Here is a 27,257-nt window from a genome sequence, read left to right as displayed (position 1 = left end):
GGGCACCTGGCATTGGCTCCTGTCGGAAGACAGGATACTGGGCTAAATGGACCTTTGGTCTGACCCAGTATGGCTGTTCTTATGTTATGTACATAATTCTACATTTGTAAGTTCAACTTTCATGATAAGGAGATTGCACTACAGTACTTGTATTAGGTGAATTGAAAAATACTATTTATTTTGTTTTTTTCAGTGCAAATACTTGAAATCAAAAATAAATATAAAGTGAGCACTGTACACTTTGTATTCTGTGTTGTAATGGAAATCAATCTATTTGAAAATGTAGAAAACATCCAAACACATTTAAATAAAAGGTATTCTATTATTATTTACCAGTGCGATTAATCACGATTAATTTTTTAAATTGCTTGACAGCCCTAATTCTGAGTATGTCTCAAAGATAATTTTAATTTCACTACAGCCCATCCTCGAGTCCTCACTTTCCAACACATGTTCTTCTTGATCATAGAAAGCTGATGGCTTTTCCTATGGCTCTCTTTCAACACAGCTCCTAAAATGCTCAGAGATTGCTGAAAAGTTCTTCTTTCTGATGATGACTGAGCATCTGCCACCAAAGCCAGGAGGAGTGAAGGACTCTGACCATGTTTCGAATATTAGATCATACATGTTAGTGATCTGTGTTGAGCCCAAACTATTTTTGTGTGTATGTGTGTGGGGCGGAGCGACTTTAGCATATTAAAATGAACAAAGATCCATATTCAGGTATGTATTACCTCAGAGCAGGGATAGGTACATACATAAAATACTGAAAGGTGAACCTTCAAAGTTTTGGAGGTTTAGTTCAGCTGATGGCACAGATAAACCTGAGATGCAAAATTAGGATTTGAAGCCAAACTTCCCATAAGTTTTGCGATGTTTGTACCTGTGGTTTGGTTTGTACCATTAGAGAGATATGATAGGAACAAGTCACAAAATTCAGATCCAGAGATGAACTTCCTCAAAATTCAGGAGACGTTTCATATCCAGGGTCTTCGCTCAGGACCATCTCTTGTTAATTAGTTTGAAAATTCAAACACTTCACCAAAATCTGCCTCTCTCTAATCTAGATTTCAACAAGGCTGGAAACTTGTACAACTAAATGCTTAATAGAGATATCCAGCACAGTATGTCTGGGGAAATACTGTGAGAAACTGAATTTTAATCCTACCAACAGAAGCATTCAAATATAAATCAAAACAAACCGTTAAACTTTTCCAACCCTCAAAGTCGTGATATAAGTTTTGTTATCCAATAATATATTTTAGTGGCTCTCACAATAATGAAAACTGCAAAGTACAGTATGGTTTAAAAAAATCTCATACTAATTCATACAATTGTTTACTGCAATACTCCTATCTTATGGGCCCATTCAGGGACATTTAGCAGAGCAGCCACTCAGCCAATCACAAATACAAAAGTGAAATGGGAGTTGGGAAACATTGTAGAGAGAGAAAGGCTAGTAACATTTTTGTCTGAATAAATGCAGGGTTAATTATTATTTATCAAGTGCTAAAAGTGTGCCAGACACTTCACAAACAAACAACAATATATGGTACCTCCAACAAGGATCTTACAAGATACTTATGAGAGTGCAGTAGAGGCTCACCACACAATTTAATGAATGCTAGTTATGCTACATATAGCATACTTTATGCCAGCACTGCAAATAAAACATATCCTGAAAGTCTTTACACACTATATTTATGATACTGTGTGCTAACTATTAAAATTAATTAACTTTGTATTCTTATTCTATGTATTTTGTTTGAACAAGACAGAATCCATGTTCTGAATTTCCCAAATATACAAACATACAAAATGACTTGGCTACAAGTCACTGTATATGAATACTTTGCATACATCTCCTCCTGTAAAATGTGATTCTTTGTAAATGTTAGGAAGTACCCAGTATATGATGGTCATTTCTGAAGCTGTATACGAGTCTGCTGAACTAGGTAGCACATTAACTTCTAACAGGGATAATTATAGACTCGACTAGTATGCAATTTGTATAGCATTCACTGACCTCCAGGTTGACCCTGTTCAGGGTCAAATTTATATGTTGTCATAAACCCCATTAGACATGCCTAGTTTGAGGTAAAACCTTTCCAGACTATACCTCATACAGATAATGACATTTGAAAGTAATACATTAGGCTACTTCAGAAAATTGTTGATATGCTCTCCAGATCTGATCAAATTAGTCCACTTGGCTAATTTTTCTTGTAACTTTTGTAAAAAAAAAAATTTGCAGATAATTGTAATGGTACATTTTAAAAACAAATAGAGAGATTCGTATTGTATCTAAAAATCTGTATGGAAATAAGTACACATGGTCATAATTAACAGAGATCAGACTAGACCCAGACTACTTGAAATAACTTCAGCGAAACCAAATTTGTGACTAAAGGCTAATATTTTATTCATTAGATAACAAAAATGGTAACAATAAGACAGTAGAATAGCTCAAGTAGGACATACAAAACATATTAAAAATACAGTTGTAATGCTATGTAATTGCATAAGGAATTTTGTTGTCAGAATTTGGAACCAATGAAGAATTAGAGACCTTTTGCAACAACCAGATGCAATCAATATTAGAAATAGGGAATATATTTTCTGTGCCATCTCCTTTGCCTCAAATTATGGTCAGTTTCGGGAGGATGCTGGCAGCAGAGTATAAACTCTATTTGAGAATTTTACATAGAAAACAGATGTAAGGAGGACACATCACTTATCCAACTTATTAAAAAGCAAAAGGTAATGAAACAGAACTTTGCAAAGGCACCATTGTTGTATTTAGTCTATATCTGTTAAAGATGACCTGGCATTAATCACCTCTCAGCAGTCTGCATCTCCTGACTGTAGCTGGCAATGACAGGTAAGCAGCTGACTTCTTTGCTGTTAGTGGATGCTGTTCTGCCAGCTGGCAGAGTCTGTCTAAGACTGGACATGGCAGCCAGCAGTCTGTCTCTCCTCTAGAGAATAAACACATCATTGAAATGGATGTAGCGTCTTCTGGCTCAATGAAAAGAACGTGAATGCTGCTGCTGTCTTATTCAGTCTATCCCCTGGTCCATAACATAATTTGCCTTAAGTGGCTTCTACTGACTGGCCATTAAAAAAATATTAGGCTACTTGATTTGATGCAAAGTGTTCTTTGTATGTCTCTCTAATATCTACCATCTATTGTAAAAGTGGATATGTACTCATACTTGAATACATTTAGGTAAATTATTCTTACATCCAGAGATGAAGGTAAGACAGTACCCCCCAGTACGGCGTACCTGTAAGAGCCAGTGCGCCGAACCAGGACCGGCTTTCCCAGACGGCAATTTAAAGCCCTAAGGTAGTGGCGGTGGGGCTCCGGAGGGGATTTAAAGGGCCAGAGCGGTAGCGGCTTTTGGAACCGCAAGCCCTTTAAATCCCCGCCTGAGCCCTGCTGCCCGAGCCCTGGCGTAGTGGCGGCGGGGCTCTGGTGGGGATTTAAAGGGCTGGGGCAGTAGCGTCGGTTGGAGCCACGGGGCCCTTTAAGTCCCTGATGGATCCCAGCCGCCGCTACCGCAGGGCTTGGGCAGTAGGGCTCAGGTGGGGATTTAAAGGGCTCGGGGCTCAGGCAGCCGCTACCACAGCGGAGCCCCAAGCCCTTTAAAGCTCTGCCAGAGCCTAAAGCCTAGAGCCCCAGGGTAGTGGTGGCAACTGGGAGCCCCCAGGGCTCCTCAGTGATTTAAAGGGCCCATGGCTCCGCTGCAGTAGTGGCAGCTGGAGGTCTGAGCCCTTTAAATCGCCCCTGAGCCTCAGGGCTCCCAGCTGCCTGTGCAGCTGGTAGCTTGGGGGTGATTTAAAGGGCTTCAGGCTCACAGCCGCCACTACCACAGCTGGAGCCCCAGGCCCTTTAAATCAAGATTTAAAGGACCCAGGGATTTAAGGCCTTGCCTCTTCCGGTTAAGGCCACGCCCCTTCCAATTGAAGCCACGCCCCCTGCTCAGGACTCCAGCGTACCGGTAAGTCCTCTAACTTACTTTCACCCCTGCTTATATCCCCACTAATGGGTGTTTCTTTAATGCAGCCAGAAATATATCCCATTAATGTTGCATAAAAAACTTCATTGTTCTGTGTAAATTTTGTCCCGGACACTTTGTGGTACATAAAACTGCAAAGATTAAGTTTATTTAAGCAATTAAAGGCGAAGTCCTTCCCTACACTGGTGCACAGGTTCTTTCCATGACACTCAAATGTGTTGGGAGAAACTATCGCTAACATGATGGCCTGCAGATCACAATGTCCAACACCAACATTTAGCTTGTATACTGCAATTATCCCCAAGCATTTGTTAGGAGCCTACTGAAACCCTGCTCAGAGTTACAGCTAAGTGTACTCCACAATGCCATCACCACCCCCCATATGTGCTCGTGGGATTTCTGTAGGATATAACGCATCAGCCACGATCTCTTCTCCCTCTGCTCAAAGTAAGGCAGGTTTTATACCTATTTGAATAATACATTTAAATCAAAATTATGAGAAGCCATGTTGTTTTTATATTTTGATCTATATTTTTAAGTGCTTCAGGAGGCATTTAACTTTAAATTAAATACAATAGGGAAAAAATCTCGTGTTATTATTTTAAAAACACACTTTAAATAGACAAGCAATAGCCATGGCACTTGCTTGATATAATATAGAGAGGTGGGTGGGGTAATATCTTTTATTGGACCATCTTCTGTTGGTGAAAGAGAAAAGCTTTTGAGTGACACAGAGCTTTTCTTCATAGATGAGGAATGAGATGGATACACATTTATCTCAGTTGCTCCATTATTATCAAATTTGTAAAAGTACCAAAAATTAATGGCTCCCATCTATGCTAAAGGGTATATCCTACACCCTCCATGAGTGCATAACTTGGTGGTAAGCAAAGGAATGCACTCTGCTCCCCACTGTACAATGGATGGAGAGAAAGGAGGAGTGGCTAGGAGGAACATTCACCAGAATTCTTCTGCTCAAGCACTGTTTATTACCTCTCTGTAGAAAGTTGAAGATGACCTTTGTGTTTCAAACCTGTGAAGCAGACAACTATTTCTGCAATATCTGCCTTTCTTGCAGAACCACAAAATGAAGTAATCATAATTTTTCATTTACTAGATAGAAAATTTGCTGACAGATATATCCCTTTAACTTAAATAATGCTCTTCATTCAAAATATTGACACATGTTAAATGAGAACATATGTTAATAATTACTTGAGGCCAGTTAGAGATAATAGACAACAGAAAAGTTTTTACCCTCATTGTCATTCTGTGTCTTTGATATGATAATCATTGCACTGACGGACCAAAAATGATTGATGGACCTTCATTTAGATCATACACGTGACACAAATTACCTGACATTTACCCATTTTCTTTGTAAGATGAAGAAACAGTGGCATCAGGTACTTCCTGCCATAGTGTTCCTTGAACCAGTATAGAAAATACTAGCTTCTATAAGGATGACTATCTTCCTGGTAGATCCTCAGAAATATAGGGAAGACAAACACATACTTTAAAATATATCTAGCCTTAGTAACGTTAAGATATAAAAGATGCATACACTGTACATTACACTGAAGCACTTGTCTTCTAAAACACATCTCTTTCAGGTAACATGGCATTGTAGTTTGATGCTTGCTGCGCCCATTTTTTATTGCATCTCAAAGTCAGTTTCCTAGTTCTATCTTCCTTCCAGCTACCTCTGACTTTACAGCTGAAATCAAGTACAGAGCAAGTCTGGGCTGTGCAACTCCCACAGGGTGAGGTGACTTCAAAGCAATGTATCTGTGCCTGTCAGTTTGCAGATTGCTTGGATTAGGTCTGTTAAGAGGCAGACAAAGGCCAATGACAGTTTGGTGTGAGGGAAGAGCTAGGATCTTGCTGTATATAAAGTTTTAGGTGCTTAAATCCAACATATGAAATAGTCTATGCACGGCTTGCTAGTCCTATAAGGGCATTTTGGGAGACTGCAGGTGTAGCAAATATCTTTGAGGTGTTGTAAGCCTGGCATATATCTATGAAGTCTAGGATTTCCAAAGCAACCTAAAGAAGATAGGTGTTCAAATACCATTACAATTCAATGGAAATGGGTGTTTTTTTAAAATTACAGCTGAAGTCTTTTCAGTATTATAGACATTAACTTTTATATATTCAATTCTTTTCAGTGCATAAACACTTAAACACTTATGCACTTAAAAGTTCATGTGCAGAATCTGTTCATAGTGCAAAAACTTGTATACACACCAAACATTATGGCTGAAGTCTTTTTATAATTTCAGTATAACGTATTATTTCTTTTAAAAATAAAAAGAAATTTCCAGACAAATAACTGTGTCGACATAATACTAATAGAGATACGTAACAGTGGCTACAAAAACTACAGGCAAAGAATGTTATAATTAAAAAGTTAAGCCTTACAAAATATGGAAACAATCAGAGAAGGCAATGTTGATAAACAGTAAAATTTTGAATATTTTACCTTAAGACTGTAGTACCCTTACAGTGAATACATTCACTTGACCTCCCTGCAACAACCTTATCTTTGACCCACAAGACATGCTTCTCAAAAACACCACACCCTTTTGACAGGTTTCAGAGTGGTAGCCGGGTTAGTCTGTATCAGCAAAACAATGAGGAGTCCTTAGAGACTAACAAATTTATTTGGGCATAAGCTTTCGTGGGCTAAAACCCACTTCATCAGATGCATGGAGTGGAAACTACAGAGGTAGGTATAAATACACAGCACAGGAAAAGATGGGAGTTGCCTTACCAAGTGGGGGGTCAGTGCTAATGAGCCAATTCAATTAAGGTGGAAGTGGGCTATTCTCAGCAGTTGACAAGAAGGGGTGAATACCAAAGGAGGAAAAAATCACTTTTGTAATGCTAATGAAGCCAATGTAATCAAGATGGCCCATTTCAAAGAGTTGACAAGAAAGTGCGAGTATTAGCAGTGGAAAATTAGTTTTTGTAGTGATCCATCCACTCCTAGTCTTTATTCAGGCCTAATTTGATGGTGTCCAGTTTGCAAATTAATTCCAGTTCTGCAGTTTCTCACTGGAGTCTGTTTTTGAAGTTTTTTTGTTGAAGAATTGCCACTTTAAAGTCTGTTATTGAGTGTCCAGGGAGACTGAAGTGTTCTCCTACTGGTTTTTGAATGTTATAATTCTTTATGTCTGATTCGTGTCCATTTATTCTTTTGCATAGAGACTGTCTAGTTTGGCCAATGTACATGGCAGAGGAGCATTGCTGGCACATGATGGCATATATCACACTGGTAGATATGCAGGTGAACGAGCTCCTGATGGTGTGGTTGATTGTGGTCAGGTCCTATGATGGTGTCCCTTGAATAGATATGCGGACAGAGCTGGCAATGGGGTCTGTTGCAGGGATTGGTTCCTGGGTTAGTGTTTTTGTTGTGTGGTGTGTAGTTGCTGGTGAGTATTTGCTTCAGTCTTTAATTACAAGAACAGATACTATTTTTCTACAGGAACCCGGACTCATTCAGTGCACAGAATAGACAGTGCTCACATAATGGGTAACTATTCAATATATTGGTTTCTCCTTGTTGTTCAGTATGTGGCCTCACACCTTATTTACTGTACACTATTCAAATCCTGCTTGGAAGACAGAACCGTTCATTTCCTCATAGGCTTTTCTATGGTGCTCATCACTATGGTATCTGAGTGCATCCTAAACATTAATTAATTTATATTCACAACATCCCTGTAAGGTGAGTGTGGCACTCTGTAGCTCAAACCAACACCGTTGAACCCCCGTATTCACCACTGTCATATAATTATGATATGGTTTGTACAAAATATGCCTTGTGAGGCATCATTCTGAAAGTCTTGATCTGTTGAACGTTAACATCCTGTTGGATTGTATGAGCTATTGTATCTGAAGTTATGAAGATTTGCTATGTGTGTTTTACTGAAATATGCTGTGAAGTCGGGAACAGCCACAACCAGCCTATCAGATACAACAATGGAGTAGCCAGATGCACTGATGGCCCATTAAAGCGTAAACACACTCCCAATGATCATCCCAGAAAAAACTTCTCAGAGAAAGCAAGAAGACAAAGTAGACCTCCACTTCAGAAGCATACATCTTTCCAGCAAACTCAAAGAAACTATAAAGAGGGAAAGTGACATCATGACTTGGCCTCACTCCCCGACAACTCAACACCTGGAAACACATCTGGAGGACAAAGATTTTGAAATGGGGAGAGTGGTCCCGGGCTGGCGGAGAGTTCCAGCCTGTGTATTGAAGTTCTGTGACCTGTTTGTACCATCTATTAGTGTGAGACAAGGCTTGATTCAAATCCTGGTTAGTTTATAGAACTCAGACTGCAAATTTATTTTATTTCTTAGATAACCAACTTTGATCTCTATGCTTACTACTTACAATCACCCTATTCTGAAAATAGTCCTGACAGACAGTAAAACGTAGGAATCTTTTGTTAGATGTGTGAATTGCTATATGGAAATATGCGTTCTGAAGGTTAAGGACTGAGAACCAATCCCCTTGGGCTACTATCAGAATTATTGCTGCAGGTGTCACTGTTCTGAATTTTTGTGCCTTCACAAAGGTGTTGAGTAGCCTTAAATTTAGGATGAGTCTCCAACCACTGGGTTTTTTTTTGGAACCAGGAAATACCTGGAATAAAACACTTTCCCTCTGTGATGCATGGGAACCGGTTGTATAGTACTCCAAAGTAGAAGACAGTCTAATTTCCTGCCATAGCAGGTTCTCGTGAGAGCAGTCCCTGAAGAGGGCAGGGTAGGGGGGTTGGCAGGTGGAAGAGAAGTGAAGTGGATGGAGTACCCTATGGAGATTATCTCCAAAACCCATTTGTCCATAGGGATAGACTCCCAAGCCCACTAGAAGTGATAAAGGTGGTCTCTGAAGGGAGGAAGGCAGATGAAATGCTGCAGTTGGTATGAAAGATGATGGGAGCTCAGGACTGCGACCATCCCATCAAAATTGGTGCTTTGGGGTAGAAGGTTGTGAGGACAAAGGTTAGGAAGTGGGTGGCTTTCTTCTCTAGAACCTTTGTTACTTGTTTTGAGGTTCATATGATCTCTGGGAATCCAAGAATTGGGTTGGACGGGATCTCTGTGCTGTCTTGAACCTACTAAACTTTCTCTTTGGGGTAGGTATATAGATCCCCAGAGAAAGTAAAGTGGGCCTGGAAACAGTTTGGTGCCATCAAAAGGAAGGTCTTTGACCATATTCTGGACCTCCTTAAAAAATCCTGACAGCTGAAGTCAGGAGGCCTCTCCTCATAACTACTACCATAGAAATTGAATGAGCAGAGTCAGCAGTGTCAAGAGAGGCCAGTAGAGACGTTCTGGGGAGCAGCTGGCCTTCTGCAATAATTGCCTGGAATTGTCCTCTCTGTTCTGCTGGTAGATGCTCAATAAAGGAGTTCATATTGGTATAATTTGTACTTCGCCATTAATGCCTCATAGCCCTGACTGTGTTTCTCATTTTCTGGGTGCCCAACTTGAAACCCTGATTTGCAGAAATGCTCAGCACTCAGAGCTGCAAGTGACGTCAGTGGGAGCTGTGCTTTGAACATATTAAATCCTATATAACGCTAAGTACTCTGAAAAATCAGGTCCTCGGCATGTCAAATTGGGCACCCAAAATTAATGGATAACTAATTTATTTTTTTCTTTAATTAGTATCCCTGTGGGTCCTACACTCTAGGTGCACTTGCGCCCCATGTGCCTTTGATCAGAGATATCTCATAGCAGTGTCTGTTCAGCCCGTGCATGCATGCTACTCAGTCTCCTGCTCCATGCTGTTGTTATATAGCACTGTGTTGGTGAACCACCCTCAGTTCCTTCTCAACCCCCTTGGCCTGAGACAGAGCCTTTCTACAAAGCAGCTTGGAGGTTCCTTCTCCCCCTGCTCTGCTAGTTCTGCTCAAATGAGTGCCTAAAAATAGTAGCATGGCCATGGCAGCACAGGCGGGGGCCTGAGTATAGATGCAGCAGTATGGGCAGGATTGTACTCACGCAGTCTTTGCACATGTGCAATGATTTATCAGTCTTGTCATTACCCTCCAAGGGGAGGTCCTCAGAAGTGGTTTGGATCACTTGGGGGAAATCAGAGACCTGTAGCCACGAAGCCCTTCTCATGATTATCGAGGAGCCATGGAGAGTGCTGTTGTGTCAGCTGCATCAAGAGATGCCTGGAGGAAAGTTCATGCAACTGGTTTTTCCTCATCCCCAATGTCCTGGAACTGATATCTGCATTCATGACAGAGCTTGGAGAGGAACAAATAAATGTTTCTCAGCCCTCTTTGGGGTCAGGGCACAGGACACAGGTGATTGCTAGACCAATCCGGCAGGTTCCATGATAGCCTTGTTAATCAGGAGTACCACTTTAGATAGAGCCAAAGCCTTCTAGGACCTTGAGGGTGGAATTCTGGACCGTCTCCTGAGGAATCTGGAGCATGTCTTCAATTCTGAAAATTGTCTGGAGATGAGGGAGAAGATGGTGATACTGCCTCATCTGGAAAGGGTGAGGAGAGTATTGCTGGTGGATTCATCAACACTGGTTGATATTCCTTCATCAACTGCTCCTGAGGAGACTGTGCTTCTTCACCCAGTGATGACCATTTCAGGGAGTGGAACTCAGGGTCCTCATGACTCAACTGCCCAGAAGTATTAACCCTGGGGCTCCAATAAGGTCAACGCAATGGAGGGAAATGGAGTTGGCCCCAGTGTTGGCTACCATTGGTCTCTGGGCCAGAACTGATGATAATGAGGAAAGGGAGGTTGAGTGGATCTGGAAGGCCTGTCTGGACTGATAATTGTAATTGGAGTGACCATCAGTACTGGCTTGTGTTTGTCTGATGAATAGGCCTCCTCATGTTCTATCCATGGGACTGGAGGGTACCATGGGAGCTGATTACATCAGATAGAAAGTAGGAGCAGGTGGCCTGGAAAGAGACTGAAGTTGAGCCTCCAGTTCCCAGCTATGCTCCCGTACCAGCAACTGTTGGGTAGACAGAGTGGGACCTCCCACAACAATATCAGCTTTGCAAAAATCAGGGATTCCAGGTCCACATACATAGCCAAGTTCCCCAGGACAGTGTACTGGGACCAGCCTCAGGTGAACTGTCTGGTCTCCTGGGCTTTGTTAGGACTGTTTGTCCTGTTTTAGAGGTGGAAGGTCTGTGCGTAGGCAGTACTATCAGAGCAGGGGGAGAACGATCCCTCCTGTCCTTATGAGGCTCAGGCATTGGTGGTGGTCTATCCAGGCACAGATTCAGGACACTGTGAGCTCCTCGTACCATCAATGTCTTCTTTGTACAGGCTCTGGCTGCATCGATTCTGGACACAGTATCTGGCAGTGCCAGAGGAAGGGGAGAAGCGGACGTTTTGGAAAAGGAACTGGGGTTGGAGTGGTCAGTTCATGACATGTTTTATGCACTCAGATGGAAGCATAAGGAGGCATGGAACAATGTACATTGCTATAGAATAATTTCCAGTCCCAAGCGCATGGAGGGCACATATGCACCCACAGTGAATAAACCACAGAGACCAGCACACAAAGAAGAAGTTTGGTTTACCTGACTTGCCCAGCATTACACAGGAACTCTGTGGCAGAGGCAGAGATAGAATCCAGTTATTTAGGATGACATTCAACTGTCTTAACAATGAGACTGTCTCCTCTCTCCCATCTCATTCATTACATATCTTCCAACTTTTGCAACAAAAGAGGCAGAGGTCCTACAGACAACTGCTTTCTTCACTACACAACTCTGATTCATTCCCAGAGCAAGGTGGGAAGAATAACATGGGATCATATCATTAAAGACTGTTTCATAAAACATACATGGAAGGGGGCTAAATGAATGGCTTTGGCTTTTGAGAAACAAACAAAATAAATGTTCAAAATTTTTCAAAAAATTCAATATTTTAAATTTTGAAAAGTAACTTTAGACCAACTATTTTTGCTAAATGTTTTCAGTTTCAGTCAAAATGGTAGCTTAAATTGAAAAATGTTTCAAGAGTTTTTTTTTAACCAATTCTACTAAATTTGCTATTGTTTTTGCAAAAAATCAAGGTCAATTTAATCTGTAAATTTATCAATAACTATCCATATCTACTTGTACCTGAATGAATTAAATAACACCACTGAAAAACCTACAAATTCCCCCCTTTTCTTATTCTGGATCTTCTTTCTCTTCATAGAGGTCTCCAATCAATCATACAATTCTGAACATTTTAATTTTTTCCTTAAATTACACGTTAATTATTCATCTAAAATAGTCTTCCAAATACTCCAGACACAAAACAACACCACCTTGTAATCCACAGCCATAACAACAATACATCTTGTTCTAGATGATTTTATTGTTCATGAGCACTTGAAAAAGGAATTAGGGAAGTAACACAAGGAATCAGTTAAAAAGATGAAAACATCTTTTTAGATGACCTCGTCAGCTTCTGTAGTTAAGACTCAAAATCTATCTTTCTGAAGTCTGTACAAAAGTTTATTTTTTAATCAGAATATTAGGTGCTATACTCTATGATACTGTGAGATTCTCAAGCCCATACTAGTAAAGCATGCATTGAGACAAGCAGGAGGTAAATGTTTGACTAGATACATATGACTGATGGGTTATTTTATAAAGGGGCCTGGGGTCTTGGGAGGGTGGGAAGGGGAATGAAAAAAGAAGAACTAATAGTTCTACATAAATCCACAATAAGCCTTCCATTACCATCAAGTAACACACCACACTGTCGTTAAGTAAAATAACTCCCTGTTGGATTGCAAGGAGCCCACCATGATTGATCCATTGGAGCTAGCCACCAGACATTTGGGATTTCAGAGAGACAATGAAAAACACAAGAATATACAAGGGGATCAAACTGTCTGTAAGATTTTCAAGTGGTACTGTGGCCTGGTAACTAGCCATTTATCAGAGACTCATGGAACCTTATGTAAGAAAAGCTTTAATTCTAGGATTTCAGTTAACTGCTAAAATCTGATTTTTTTTGTATTTTAAAAGTGATTAATTGACAACAAGATTAGTGTTACTGATAAAGTGTTTTGAAAATTGTATGTACATATACAAGGAATTTTTTTTCCAAAAGATACACTGTAATTCCACTACAAGTTACTGGGCTCAATGCAGGAATTACTGTGTAAAATTACATGGCCTGTGTTACGCAAGCAATCAGATTAGATGATGATAATGGTCTATTCTGCACTGTGTGCAGTAGTATTTGGACAACATGAATATGACTGGCAATATTGGGCATAACAATAATGAAGATAAATTACAGTATATCATAGGTTTAGACCCAAATCACTGAAGAAATCAAACTAAATATTTTCATTTTAACTCACACATCTACAACTAAGTGTAGGTCATTTATTGTTAGACTCGTCTAAGGCCTGTTTTTCTAGCCAATTAAGCAGTACAGAGTAGTGCCAAATAACTACATTTCCACTGTACTATAAACACTGCGTTACTCTGAACCAATTTAACAATTCAAAATCTCAGAGAGATGAGGCGTGGAGCATGCTTTCAGAAATCTTAAAAGAGCAACACTCCGATGCGGAAACTACAGAACCCGAACGACCAAAAAGGAAAATCAACCTTCTGCTGGTGGCATCTGACTCAGATGATGAAAATGAACATACGTTGGTTCACACTGCTTTGGATAGTTATCGAGCAGAACTTGTCACCAGCATGGACGCATGTCCCCTGGAATGGTGGTTGAAGCATGAAGGGACATATGAATCTTTAGAGCATCTGGCATGTAAATATCTTGTGACAACTGTTACAAAGTGCCATGAAAACATCTATTCTCACTTTCAGGTGACACTGTAAACAAGAAGCGGGCAGCACTATCTCCTGCAAATGTAAACAAACTTGTTTGTCTGAGCGATTGGCTAAAAAAGACGTAGGATTGGGAGGACTTGCAGGCTCTGCAGTTTTACATTGTTTTATTTTTGAATGTAGTTATTTTTTGTACATAATTCTACATTTGTAAGTTCAACTTTCACGATAAAGAGATTGCACTACAGTACTTGTATTAGGTGAATTGAAAAATACTATTTCTTTTGGGGTTTTTTTACAGTGCAAATACTTGTAATAAAAAATAAATATAAAGTGAGCACTGTGCACTTTGTTAGAATTGAAATCAATACATTTGAAAATGTAGTAAACATCCAAAAATATTTAAATAAATGATATTCTATTGTTTAACGGTGCGATTAATCACGATTAATTTTTTTAATAGTGCGATTAATCGCGTTTAAATTTTTTAATTGCTTGACAGCCCTAGTTTTTACTTTTTTATTCTGGTGGGTGACTTCCAAAGTTCATCTCTTATCTGCTTCTTCAAGTGAGGTTTTTTTTCGTATTTTCACCCTAGTTTTTCATGTCATTTATATTTTTACACTCCATTTGTTTCAGTAATCTCAGTAAACCCTATTCTATATTTTTAAAAATAAAAGTCTACATTGAAATGCAAATGAAGAATCATTCATACATCCAGATAAACAAGGGACCATATAGTGTGTGAAAAAATAGATAAGGTTCCCACAAAAAGTGGGCACCATTTCATTTGCCACCCATACTGTATGTATGTAATCCTACTAGAAATTAAGTTCTGGACAAAGAGTAAAGAAAAAAATATAGTAAAGGACTACTGTATTAGCCATAACAAATTAGGATTCAGTTTTTGTTTTACCAAAAGGGGTAGGTGAGGAAGTGAACAGGAATATGTATTTGCTCTTCAGAACAGATGACTAATGCTCTCCAGATTGTGGTCTAGCATACCTGAAATTCAGGGATGTTGCATGTATAAGTTGGAATTGGAAATACAAATAAATGTAAAAAAATGTGTCTAATTTCTTCATAAAGCCTGTGTTTATAGCATTATGTTCAAGAGACTTTTAAAGTCTGTATTTTCCAACTAGATAGTGAAATGTTTTCTTATGGATCAAATTCAGTGAAATGTAAAATAAACCTCCCCTTTCAATCTTTGACTATGCAAAAGCAAATTTAGAAAGTGGGTATCAGGAATTTGCACTATTGTACTAATTGGATTTACTTCTAAATCTGAGTACTGAATACCACCATTCATACTCTAAAGATTTATGAAGTAAAATATGATAGGAAGAATTTTTCTCATACGAACAGGTATGTTCAGGTTAAATAATAAAAGTAAACATGTAAAAACCCAAATAGTTCAATATCCTTAAAATGCATTTATATAGACAACAAAACCAACACATTAACACATTATTTGGAGTTTTATAAATGTTAAGTGCTATTTATAACTAGATTAATTATCGTGTTAAGACAAATAATTTCTGAAAAAAATGTTTTAAATATCTGGAGGTTGTGAAACTTCTTTGTTTTTCTAATTATGTATGATAAAGGCAAAGATTATATCCAAGGTGCCCTCTTGTGGCTCAAGCCAGGGAAACTCAACTGAGCTTATGTCATATAATATATAAAAATGTATTGTTATGAGACTTCTGCAGTAACAAAACAATGTCAATCACTTCATGGACTAACACTTTCTTCTTTGTCAGGTTCCTAATTTTACTTTAAGATCATATTTCTGTGTCCATTTTTTAAAGTGTGAGTAACAAATAAGATAATATGGCAACTGTGAATGTATCTGAAAGTGTCTAGTGGCATTGTCACTTTAACCGTACTGGGCCTTTTAGGATAAATACAAGCGGCATGGATTTATCATCATTCTTTTGTAAGATCCCTTCACTAGCTCACATGGCTGCAGATCTTATGCTTGCAATGACATTAAATCTTCCAAGATTAAACATAAACCTGAATTTGGATAGCTAGCTAAGGATGAAAAAGCAAATACCTATTCAGCTATTTTGCTTTAAAATACAATTACTTATAATTTGTATGTCTATGTATACTCTAATCAAGAGCAAAATAGTCTGTATAGAGCCTGGGTTCTAATGTGAGAGTTAAACCTAAATCCTTATGGCCCAGAATCAAGAAGGCTGTCTACACACACCGTTTGCTAATTGTAGTCCATAGACCACTGGTTGTCTGCAGAGATGTTGCTGGTTGCCCATAGGGAGATAACACATCACTTATTGCTGGTTCCTACTTGCAAAGAAAAGGCTGAACAACCATAGAAGTAACCAAAAATGAGGCAGAGCCATCCTAGGTGCCCTCACTAACGGCTACCACTATGTAACAGTAGGAGAGGAAACAGGAACTGCATTCAGGGACTGCAGCAATCAGTAGGATTGGAGCCATCAGCCAACAGCAAGAACTACCATCAGGAGAGGAGCCAGGGCTTCCAAAATGACTAGTGTAAGAGGAACATTCAGGGGACCAGGCATGAAGAGAACTAGGCAGCATGTGCAAGTGAGTGGAGGGTAATGGGTGGGGCCAGCCTTAGGCATTTTCCCTGCCAGACTGGAAAATGTTTTTGGTGTATTGGAGCAAAACAAAACAAAACAAAAACAGAATAAAGAAAGAAACAACCTTCACAGGCAGTCAATCAGTGGAGAGGGAAAAAAACCAAATGAAAAATGGCCAAGTCCGACACTGGTACTGCTTCCTTGCTTGCCCCTAAAATTGGTCTTGATAACGCAACCAAAATGGCAGAGGAGCATGCACACGAGACCAAGCAAAGAGAATGGAAGAAGGGAATGAAACAAAGAGGAAAATTAAGTAGCGTTATTAACTTTTCTCAAACGGAACATCAAGCCCTGCTTAGCAAATAAATAGAGGAAATGATTTAAAATATTTTGCTTTAAATTATAAATATATTTGAAGTGTACACCTACACACACACACAATTCTCAAGGCCCTTTGTTTTCAGTTTTTATTTTGTTTAAAATTTCCTGGGAACATGTCAGTGTTTGTTATAAATTTTTTAAAATAGCTGAAAAATCAGTGGAAAAATTAACTTTATAGTTTTCTGGGTAAATATTGGGGTTAATATTAGGATATGGAAGGACAGAAAAAAGCAACAAATAGAGAAAAGTAAGAGTATTAAAAGTAAAAGCAGTTTAATGCTGTGGTTTATTCAGTGAACTGTACATTAACAATATGTACATATATGCACACACAGGAGTGTGTGTGTATGTATATCTTCCACTACATTGCCTTATTTTAATAGACAGCCTCACATTTACACTTAGATGTGTTTATGTTAATCATAATTTAATCTATCTAATCTAATGTGTTGGATTTTTTGTAACAATCAATATTTCTGTGTATCTGGGTGGACCAAAATTTGCATGAAAATCAGCAAGAACCAAATAATAGCATTTCTAAAACCTGGGAATTCTTCAGTAAAAACAAAAAGGGCCTTAATATTACTGTTGGTATGGACTCAAACATTTGTGTGATGTGAAGCACGCTCATTCTTTTATGCCTTACATTTTCACCAAAGTTACATCTTCTTTCAATACTTTGTTTTTGAACTTTTATTTTAAATATGCACAAACATGTTAGGATGAAGGAATGCAAGTTGTCCTTTGTAAAAACAGCAACATGTAGATGGTGCACAGTGGTTTGACAATTCACTTATAAACAAAACAGAAAATCCATTTATTATACACTAACATAATAAAATTCTTGTTTTCATATATTCACGTTTTGTTGGCACTTTCTATTTAACAGAATGTAAATCACTGTTTTTTTAAAACACAGAAACATGAACACACTCAATAAAGAGAATGTTATTATGAAAAAAATGTGTACCTTTTTGGCTTTTGTTTTCTTTTCATAAGACTCTGATAAGCGTTTTCTTTTTTCCTGAACTGCATCTTTGGAAAATAAATATTCAAATTCACTAGTATCAACTATGTCAGGTTCTTCTAATGAGTCCCATAAAGTTGGTACAGATATTTTGCTGAAAACAAATAAATAAAATTAAAATTTCACAACAAATATTTACCAAAATATATTTTCCGTGTTAGATTTTAAAACCAGAACAGCATCTGAATACAGACAACAGACAAATAACTTTTCCTCTTTTCTCTACTAGACTGGGTAAAGTGTCAAAAGAAATTACAAAAGGCAGCACTAAAAAGTACTACAACACTTAAGTACTTATCTAAATTATTCAAGCCTACTGGTGATCAAAAATTACTATTTATTATTTGTACTGCACTAGAATGTTGGGTCACCAATCAAAGATCAGGATAATACCTTGTGAAAACAGGCTTTCAAGAGAATTCTCATTTCAGTTAGGGTATGTCTACTGCAGCTGGGAGGGTGCTTGACAGCTTGGATAGACAGATGTGTGCTAACTCTATTTAACTTACCATCGTAAAAATAAAAGTGTACCGGAGGATAGCATAGGCAGTAGCTCAGGCTAGGCACCTGAGTACAAACCTTCCTGGTCTCCCTGGTTACATACTTGGGCAATTAGCCCAAGTCACTCCCTATGGTACCCCCAGCTACACTGCTATTTTTAGCACACTAGGTCAAGCAGAGTGAGCATGTGTCTGTCTACCTACGCTGGGAAGCACGTTCCCAGATGCTGTGTAGACATACCCTTATATGAATGGAAATATTGCAATAGCAGCCTTGTGTTATTCTGGTTCATCGGCTTAGAACAAGGGAATGCACTATGCAAATGAAAAGTAATAAAAATAGTTGGCCAAACTTTTCTGAACCTCAAGGAAAAAAGTTTGGATTGAGTTTTGTGTTATTTATCTTATCAGTGATCAGTGGGATTCAGTTCACTTCAGATGAAATGAAAATGGCTACGTGCTTTCTATTCACTATTACTACTAGTTTGAGGAACTGGAATGGGTGTCTATTAGCATTCTGAACCACTTAATACACAGTAAATTTTAAAGAGGGAAGATAGTTTTGCTATCCTGCATCCTCCAAGAATGATTTGGTGCGTGCAGAACTCACCCTCATTAGTGTTTAAACATAGGGATGTGTGAGTACAACTCTCCTGGCTTTATCCAAAGTTTGGGAAATCAAATACATAGTGCAACAAATGGAGCACTTCAGTACTGAATTGCTTTAGTTCTGAAACTGCAATACTTAGGGAAGGAAGTAAGTGGGATAAAATTATCCTCAGACTATTCTTAACTTCTATTGATAAGCTTGAAATTCTGAGTCCATTTCTTCCAGCAGGTGTCACTAACAGGCAATGGTATTATTAACAGTCATGAAATGGGTAGAATTGCAGTGGGGAAAAAAACTGTGTAAATATGCACATGGCTGCTGTCACCAAATGATTACTCTGATTAGGTGCAATATGTAACAGAATTTAATATGTATCCGTGCATGAAGGAAGGGGGAGGAATAAGCTAAAAGAATGCAAATTATTATTTTCTATCCATTTGGGATTCATTTACCCTGCCATTGAGTTTCCAGTGGGATTGCCAGTACTTTTGTGATTGGATATCTTTCTAAAAGATTCAGTGTAGCTCAAACAGAAGTTATGGGCTTGATGCAGAAATCACTGGATGAGGTTCTATGGCCTGTGCATGGAGAAGGTCAGACTAGATGATCACAAAGGCACTAACATCTATTTCTCATTTAACATCTATAGTCTGGTGGCACCTTAAAGACTAAAGATTATTCATGTGATTTTAAAATTAATAAAACCAAAATATTTGTAAACGTAAATATATTTTTGTCTAATGTGTACTTCAGAAATAAACCTTTTATTTTAAGGTATAAATCAAAGATTAGAGAGTATCCTGTCTGTGTAACTGCACTGATATCCCTACATGCCTGCTCCAAAATCATGCCTGCACTGGTATGCACACATGCCTGCATAGATTTTTAAGGCCAGAAGGAACTACAGTGATCATCTAATTTCACCTCCTGCATAACACAGCCATGTAATTTCACCTTAATTCCTGCAACTTCGGGTTGTGCTAGAAATACTTTGTTCCGAATCAGAAGGGAATCCTCCTTTTAGCTAAGTCACTTAGAGTTCTTTGCTACTGTAATTAACCACAAGAAATGTCAGAGAACATAGCAGAACTCGAGAGAAATCTTCAGAAAATGAACTCTGAAAAGCAGAATTGTCAGTGTCTCTCTGTCTTTCCACCAAGCAGTGCTGTAAGCAGAGTTGGTCAGGAAAATGCCAATTCATCAAACCTAATTTTTTTCATGGAAACATGTCAGGTTTGATGAACTTTTGACAAACAACCACCTGGCAGGCTGCTGGCAACCCCAGACTTCCAGGATCTGAGAGGCCAGTCTCACCAGGCAGATTGCCTTGGAGTTGTAGCCCTACTTGGACTGCCCCAGGGCTTCCAGACTCCCAGGCCAGTTGGCAGCCCAGAGAGCCTTCAAACAATTATGCATATACTTAACTGTACTCCCTTGGACTCCCACAGAACCATTCACAGAAGTTAAACATAAATAACTAGTTGCAGGATTGGGACCATAGAGGACAAAATACTCCCTGCCCTAAAGATCCTGCAATCTAAAATGACAAGACAGGCAACCAATAATACACAAACTCTTTGAAGCAATATTGGATACACATCTTCTGCTTTTTATTTTACCCTGTGCCTATTTGCTATATTTGTCAATGTTGCCTATGAACTACTACTTTTAAACTTTTAAAAATTTTGGTTATATTTTTCCATTTTAAAACCCATTGCTTATTATCTATTGTTGTGCTTTTTAAAGCTTGGGCTATCTTCTGATTTTTTAGAAAACTTTTTTTCCTTTCATATTCCTTTTTTTTGGGCGGGGGGGGCTCTATCTTTAACTCTTCTTGTCTTTTTTTAAAAAAAACAAACCTTAAATACTGCACATGCTCATCCTCATGATACATAAATTATACCTATAAATCCAAATAAAATAACTTTTTACCTGCTGTCTTTGATTTGTATCCTAGTCCAGTACAAAGGCTTCATGGGACAGTTAGGTTCAACGGCAGGTTTTCGAGGACCTTGGTTTGAAGACTGAGTGCTATTGAAAAAGAACCCAGGAGGTGGCGGTGGAAGAGGAGGCCCATTTCCCGGGAGAGGTGGCCCACAGCCAGGCAGGGGTGGTGGACCGGGAGGCCCAAAACCTGGGGGTGGTGGTGGCGGTGGTGGTGGTGGTGGTGGCGGCAACGGCGGAAGATTTCCACAACCTGAAGGAAATGGCTGTGGCCCAGATCCAAACTGGGATGTCAATGGAGTGGATGCCAAACCTGTTAACAAGGGAGGTGGTGGAGGAACTAAAGCTGGTAGTGAAGGTTCAGGAAGAGGAGGTGGTGGGGGTGGTGTTAGAGATACTAACACTGGTTTCTGTTCACAAGATAAGAGACTTTCTGAAGTCTGTGTACAGTGACATGGTTCCTTATTCTCATTTGGGGCAGAAATAGTGTGATTTAAAGTAGAAATATTAAGCTTTTTAGGTACCATTTGGTTATTCTTCACAGGTATATTTTCCTCTTTACTAGGCTTTATGAAGGTTTCTCTGTCAGTTTGTATATATACATTTCTGTACGTCTTTGGTGGATTATCATCTTCAGTGGATACACAGACGTCCTTTGTTTTCTCATTTCTTCTATTTAATTTGTTTTCTAGTTCATTCTTGAGATTTGCAATGCTTTCCTCAAGCTTTGTGTTTGATACAGCATGCTCTCCACGAATATGAAAGATCTGGAGTTCAAACTGAGACTGTGGAAAAACAACAAAAAACACCATGTAAAAACTGTGTATAATTAGGTATTAGATAAGGATGTGACACACTTTATGCAGATATACTGCATACTAAAAGGGAGAAGAATTTTACAGGTCTCTGAGTTCCAAAATTCTTTCGTTCATCTATGAAAATTCCTAGATTTAATTAAATTTAGGAAATGTAAAGGATTTTTCTTCTGTGAAGCACATTTCATGAATAATTACTCAGAATATGTCAAAAATACAGTTTGCTAATTAAGGTCTAGATTGTAACTTGCCTTAATGCAAACATGTAAGACCGCCTCTCTCAGCCCTAAGCAGTGTCAGTGCTTTCAGACTCTTGTATGCAGAACCAGGTTCAGGCAGGAGCACAGTATTTGAACACCAGATGCTCCTTCCTGGGAACAAATAGGTGGGGAAAGGAAAGCACCAGTGCTCCACCTTCCCTATGTGCTATCTCGCAGAGCTGGCGGGGTATATAGAGGGAAGAAACCTGCAACCTTTCAAGGGCTGAAGTAAATTACCTCCTTTCACTTTCCCTCCACCAGAGCATGGGAGGATATGTGGATCCAAGTAATTCAGTCTAACTGTAAAGGAGTTACCTGCTGCATTAAGAAAAAAATCCTTTGCCTATCCAAAACTTTATATTCCTTTCTGCATTTCATTCTTTTTAATGGGTGCTTTAGAATTGGCCTTTTTTTTATTTTTCACTTTCATCCATTTGTATTGACTATACATTGTCATTAACATCTATTTCAGCTGGTTTTCTTTTTAATGTTCACTAGTATTAATTTTTTGTTCATTATTTGCTTGTTTGTTGGTTTTATTCTTTGCTGGTTTTATGATAAAATCAGTACTGTACTTTTGGACATTATTCAACAATTTTTTAATATTAAAGAATTAAAATTATTCAATTTATACTATTTACAATGTTTCATTAGAAATATCTGGTTAAAATGGTTTCATATTTCATGTCACATGCATTGTATTTAGTGCTAACTCTCACAGATACACAATATATGCTTAATATACTGAGAAATTAGAGAACAATTTGAACATTATACAACCTCTCAAAAAACTCCCCTTTCCTAAACTCTTTACAGGAAAATTAAAATTCCTTCTCTCTTAAAAAGCAATACTAGAGTATTAAAAGTACTCCCCACTAACAATTGCTCTCTCACAAACATAAAACCCCCACCTTCATGTGTACAATTTTTATTTAAAGATTTAAAATGCCATATTTTTTCAAAAGGCAATTTAATCTACAGCTAGTAAAATCAACCTTTGGACCAAAGAGGGTATTAAAGAGATTTTGTTGTGATAAGTACAAATGACAGGCATTTTTAAAAAATCTAAACAATGAAGAAAAACTAGAATTTCATATTACAAAACTTTGTTTTTTATGCTATGAAATTAAATAGATGTAGAGTGCTACAAACACTCTAAGGCAGTCACCTGTATTATAGTAATGAATGTGATAAAAAATACAAAATGTGTGACCATTCAAACGTCTCTGCGAAGTAATCGGATAGTGATGAGCTTAACAAAAAACAACACCATCAAAACCACTTCAGCTCCCTGTCACTAGTGAAAGGCTCAGACAAATAAAAAAGGAACATTATTGATTGACAGGGGAGACACTTAAATTGGCTATGTATCAAGTGCTGTCAAAAGTGAACGAAAGGACAGGTTTTGAGTAAATGCTCCTTTTCTCTATAAAAATGTATAAAGCCAGGGAAAGTGAACTTAAGAACTTAACACTGCAAACACTAGCAAACTTTGCTTTTTACTGTAAGTAATCCAATTTTGTCAGTTTTTAGAACTACACTAAGTAGGATAAATATTTGTAAGATCAGGCCCTTGGATAAAAATGTCTCTAAAGTTTCACATCCTATGATACTGTACACTTTTTGGTCCTCTCAAATATAGTCATCAGCACACTGAAAGACATTTAAAACCAACAGGTTTCAGAGTAACAGCCGTGTTAGTCTGTATTCGCAAAAAGAAAAGGAGTACTTGTGGCACCTTAGAGACTAACCAATTTATTTGAGCATAAGCTTTCGTGAGCTTTATTTGAGCATAAGCTTTCGTGAGCTTCATCGGTGCATCCGATGAAGTGAGCTGTAGCTCACGAAAGCTTATGCTCAAATAAATCGGTTAGTCTCTAAGGTGCCACAAGTACTCCTTTTCTTTTTAAAAGCAACAGACCACTTCAAGCTCTGTTTTTCCCCTACTGTACAGCTTCTCTACCAAAGTTTATTGTGATTTATTTTAGTTACTAGTTCAAATGAACACTCCCCCCACAAACTCAAGGACACTGATCTGTAAATGATGTAATGTCTTTGAACAATGCTGTGGATTTCTCTCTAAAGAATTCAGCAATTTTATGTTTTATCATAGTATTTTTCCCTACTGTTTTAACATAAAAAACTTCCCAACAGAACAAAATGGGAGAATAAAACTATTTGCTTTTCAAAGTGAAAGCTTTTCCTACTGTAAAACTGGAGCAGTGTCCTTAAAAAACAAACAAAAAAACTTCTAAGACAAGCAGAGTAAATTGTCAAAACTACTTGATGGATTTAATTAGGTACCAAACCAATTGTGATAGCAGAGAGAGAGAGAGAGAGAGAGAGAGAGAGAGTGTGTGTGTGTGTGCGCGCGCGCGCGCGTGTGCGTGTAAGTAAGAGAGAGAGACTCAAAGAAAACTCTCTCTTAGGTGGTAATTTTATGCTTTGTTTTGGTTTTTTAAAAATAACTTTCCACTGTAAGAAACAGAATTGGTTTTTTAAAAAATAACTTTCCACTGTAAGAAACAGAATTTTTTTTTTCAGCCGAGTATGATTTGTTGTATTTTTGTCTGGATTTTTAAGGTCAAACTGTAAGGAACAGAATTTTCAAAACTTCATTTTTTGCTAAATATTTTACTATAGAGATATCTTACACTGAGATTAAACATTTATTATCAGGCTAAATCACACAGGACAAAAGAAAATTAGCTCCAACAATATTACATACTGGAAATCTGACCTGCAGAGGATCTAGTCAATAGGGAACTAAGAAAAAGAGTGTCCTTTTATAATGAGGAGGAGTCCAGTGCATCTGAAGAAGTGGGTTTTTTACCCACGAAAGCTTATGCACAAATAAATCTGTTAGTCTTTAAGGTGCCACCGGACTCCTTGTTGTTTTTGTGAATACAGACTAACACGGCTACCCCCTGATACTTTAGAATGATGAACTGCATTTCAAGAGAGTAATAAACAACATTATCCAAAAAAGAAGTCTTCCTTGGTATTTACCTATGTCCATACTACCAACATCCCAGAAAAATATTGTTAACTGTTAACTGAAAAACTGTTAAAAAACATCATTACAAACAATTTTATTTTAGATAACTTCATATACAATACTATGTTACCATTTTCAGCAAAGCAAATTTAAAAAGTGGTTTTCAAATCCATTTGACAGAGGAAGCATATGACTGTCTAGGTGACTTCTACACCTGCTTCAGATGCCAGCTAAACATGAAATAAAAGATGAAAATCCTAATTTGAAATATTCTGCAAACCAAATATGTGTGAAAATTTAGTGGCATCAAATACTGGATATTTAAGTCCATGTTATTGTTAATAACATTATATTTACAGTCAATTTTTCATGTGAAGAAAATAGTATTCTTTCTTTTACCTATAACAAGTGATAAAATATTATACTTTGACACATCCCTAATTCTATAGCTTTATAAACAAAATACAAAATGAAATTATGAACATTATTTTCAAATTGCCATAATTTATTAGGGGCTACAAACATTTGCTTTACAAGGATTTACTTAGCCAGATATCTGTATAACATATAGAGTATTTCCCAACAAGCGTCCCAAATATATTGTTGTGGAGAATGAAGGAAATAGCTATTTTTAAAATAAATATCAGGTGAACCTCAGTTTGCCTGTGTGATGTTATCCTACCTAGCTTCACAGAGTTAAATTTAAAAAAAAAAAAAAAAAAAAAAAAAAAAAAAAGCTGAAAGAGGGAATTAACAGGAAACAAATTAATGACAGAAATAAGGATACCGAAGGCCCTTGAGGGAACAACATTGCTAACAAGGTTTCTTTTCCCAAGCCAAACCTAGGAACATATACTAAAAACTTAAAGATGCTGGGGCTAAGCAGGAGGGAAGCAACATGCTGACAGACACACACACTGAGAGAATCACAGAGAGCACACTGCAGAAGGCAGTCTGTCACTCCCAGCCAGAAAGGGCGTGTACTGGGCTGAGGGAAGGTTACAAAAGCTGCAGAGGAAAGATTAAGGTGCAGGTAAGACTCATGCATTTAATCCTTCTGCTGTTTTCCCCCTTTGCTCTGTATGCTATGTTCCTGTGGGTGAAGGAATAAATAATACTTTGTTTTGAAAAAGTGTTTTTCGTGTCACTAATCAGCCTCCCAGAGTAAAAGGGCTTAAAGGTGTCAAACTTTGTTGGGCCTATTGTGTTAATACAGTTGGGAAACAGTGGGGGCTGTTGTGCAGAGATCCAGTCCCAAAGTAGCTGGACCATGGAGTCCCTCCCAAAGTGACAGGTGCAAGAAGACAGGCTTGTCACCAGAGGGGTGCACTCGAGAGGGACAAAAAACAGGTGCAAAAACACAGCTTGCCCTGTAAGCATGACAAGTGTACATTAACATATACGTGAAGTCTAATTGGCCACACATTTGATCTAACATGGCTGGATTTAGTTCATATAAAGTTAATAGTGAAAAGCCTAAACTTGATACTTAAAGTGGTATTTAAAGCAACAACACAGGAAAAGAGTTTGAGAGAAGAAGCCAAGAACAGTACGATCTCATGACAAAGAAGTAAAAAAAACTCTAGAACTATCTTCTCATTTTGACCTCTCTGGTATCTCCAATGATGGCCTGAAAAGTGTAGGCTGTTGGCATCACTGCCCATTATGTATAAAAACTTTCTGACAAAATCTATATGACTGCCTTCAAGAGTGACTCTACACACTGGAACCAGAGCAGAGTGAAGTATTTTTTCTTGCTTTGTCCACAGTAAACATGTGCTTAAAAAAAAGTGGAAAAACTGATGTTGATACGAACCTTGTTTGTGCCAAACACTGTGGAAAAACTGTTTATTAGTAATTCGGTTTTATGAAAATTCTCTTGCAGAGCCAGGGACAGTGAGATTATCTGGATTATCTGCCACAGAGTTTGGACCAGACTGGAGACTAATCAGATGTCTATGCCTGATTTCTCCCACTCCCCAGCCCCCATTTTTCTAAGTCTTACATTCCTATGTCAATTCTTGAAGTCCTACATTACATTTTTTTAATCTGCTTGTCCTTGTGTGTTCCCTCTCCTCCATCTTTGGATCTCTCCTTATGCAATGAGTAATCCACGTTGATGAATTTAGGGGCTATTGCTTGCTCTGAATAGGCCAGATAAACAATCTTTCAGATGAAATTACAAGGGCTAAATACAGTAGATGCCACATACCATACTGCAAGTCATTCTAACTTCTCTAAATTCAAATTGCAAATGCATTTCTTATTACCAAAATTCTAACTGGCTCATTAATGTGCTATAAAAACCACTAA

The 27,257-nt window shown here is 38.1% G+C and overlaps 1 protein-coding gene across 2 annotated transcripts in view; it reads right to left on the bottom strand.

Annotated features, from left to right (window-relative positions):
* The window catches only part of FMN1 (formin 1), a 391,310-nt gene that overhangs the window by 152,238 nt on the left and 211,815 nt on the right, over nucleotides 1-27,257 (bottom strand). For both annotated transcript variants that reach the window (XM_074955742.1, XM_074955743.1), the window contains 2 exons: nucleotides 20,860-21,656; nucleotides 17,761-17,911 (listed from right to left, as the gene is read on the bottom strand). In XM_074955742.1, coding sequence (XP_074811843.1) covers nucleotides 17,761-17,911; nucleotides 20,860-21,656 — 948 coding nt within the window. The remainder of the gene's footprint in view (nucleotides 1-17,760; nucleotides 17,912-20,859; nucleotides 21,657-27,257) is intronic.

Source organism: Natator depressus, chromosome 6 (assembly GCF_965152275.1).
Source record: "Natator depressus isolate rNatDep1 chromosome 6, rNatDep2.hap1, whole genome shotgun sequence".
NCBI classification, from domain to species: Eukaryota; Metazoa; Chordata; order Testudines; family Cheloniidae; genus Natator; species Natator depressus.
Note: the sequence above shows the minus strand (reverse complement) of the source record. Positions and strands in the feature narration are given on the sequence as shown.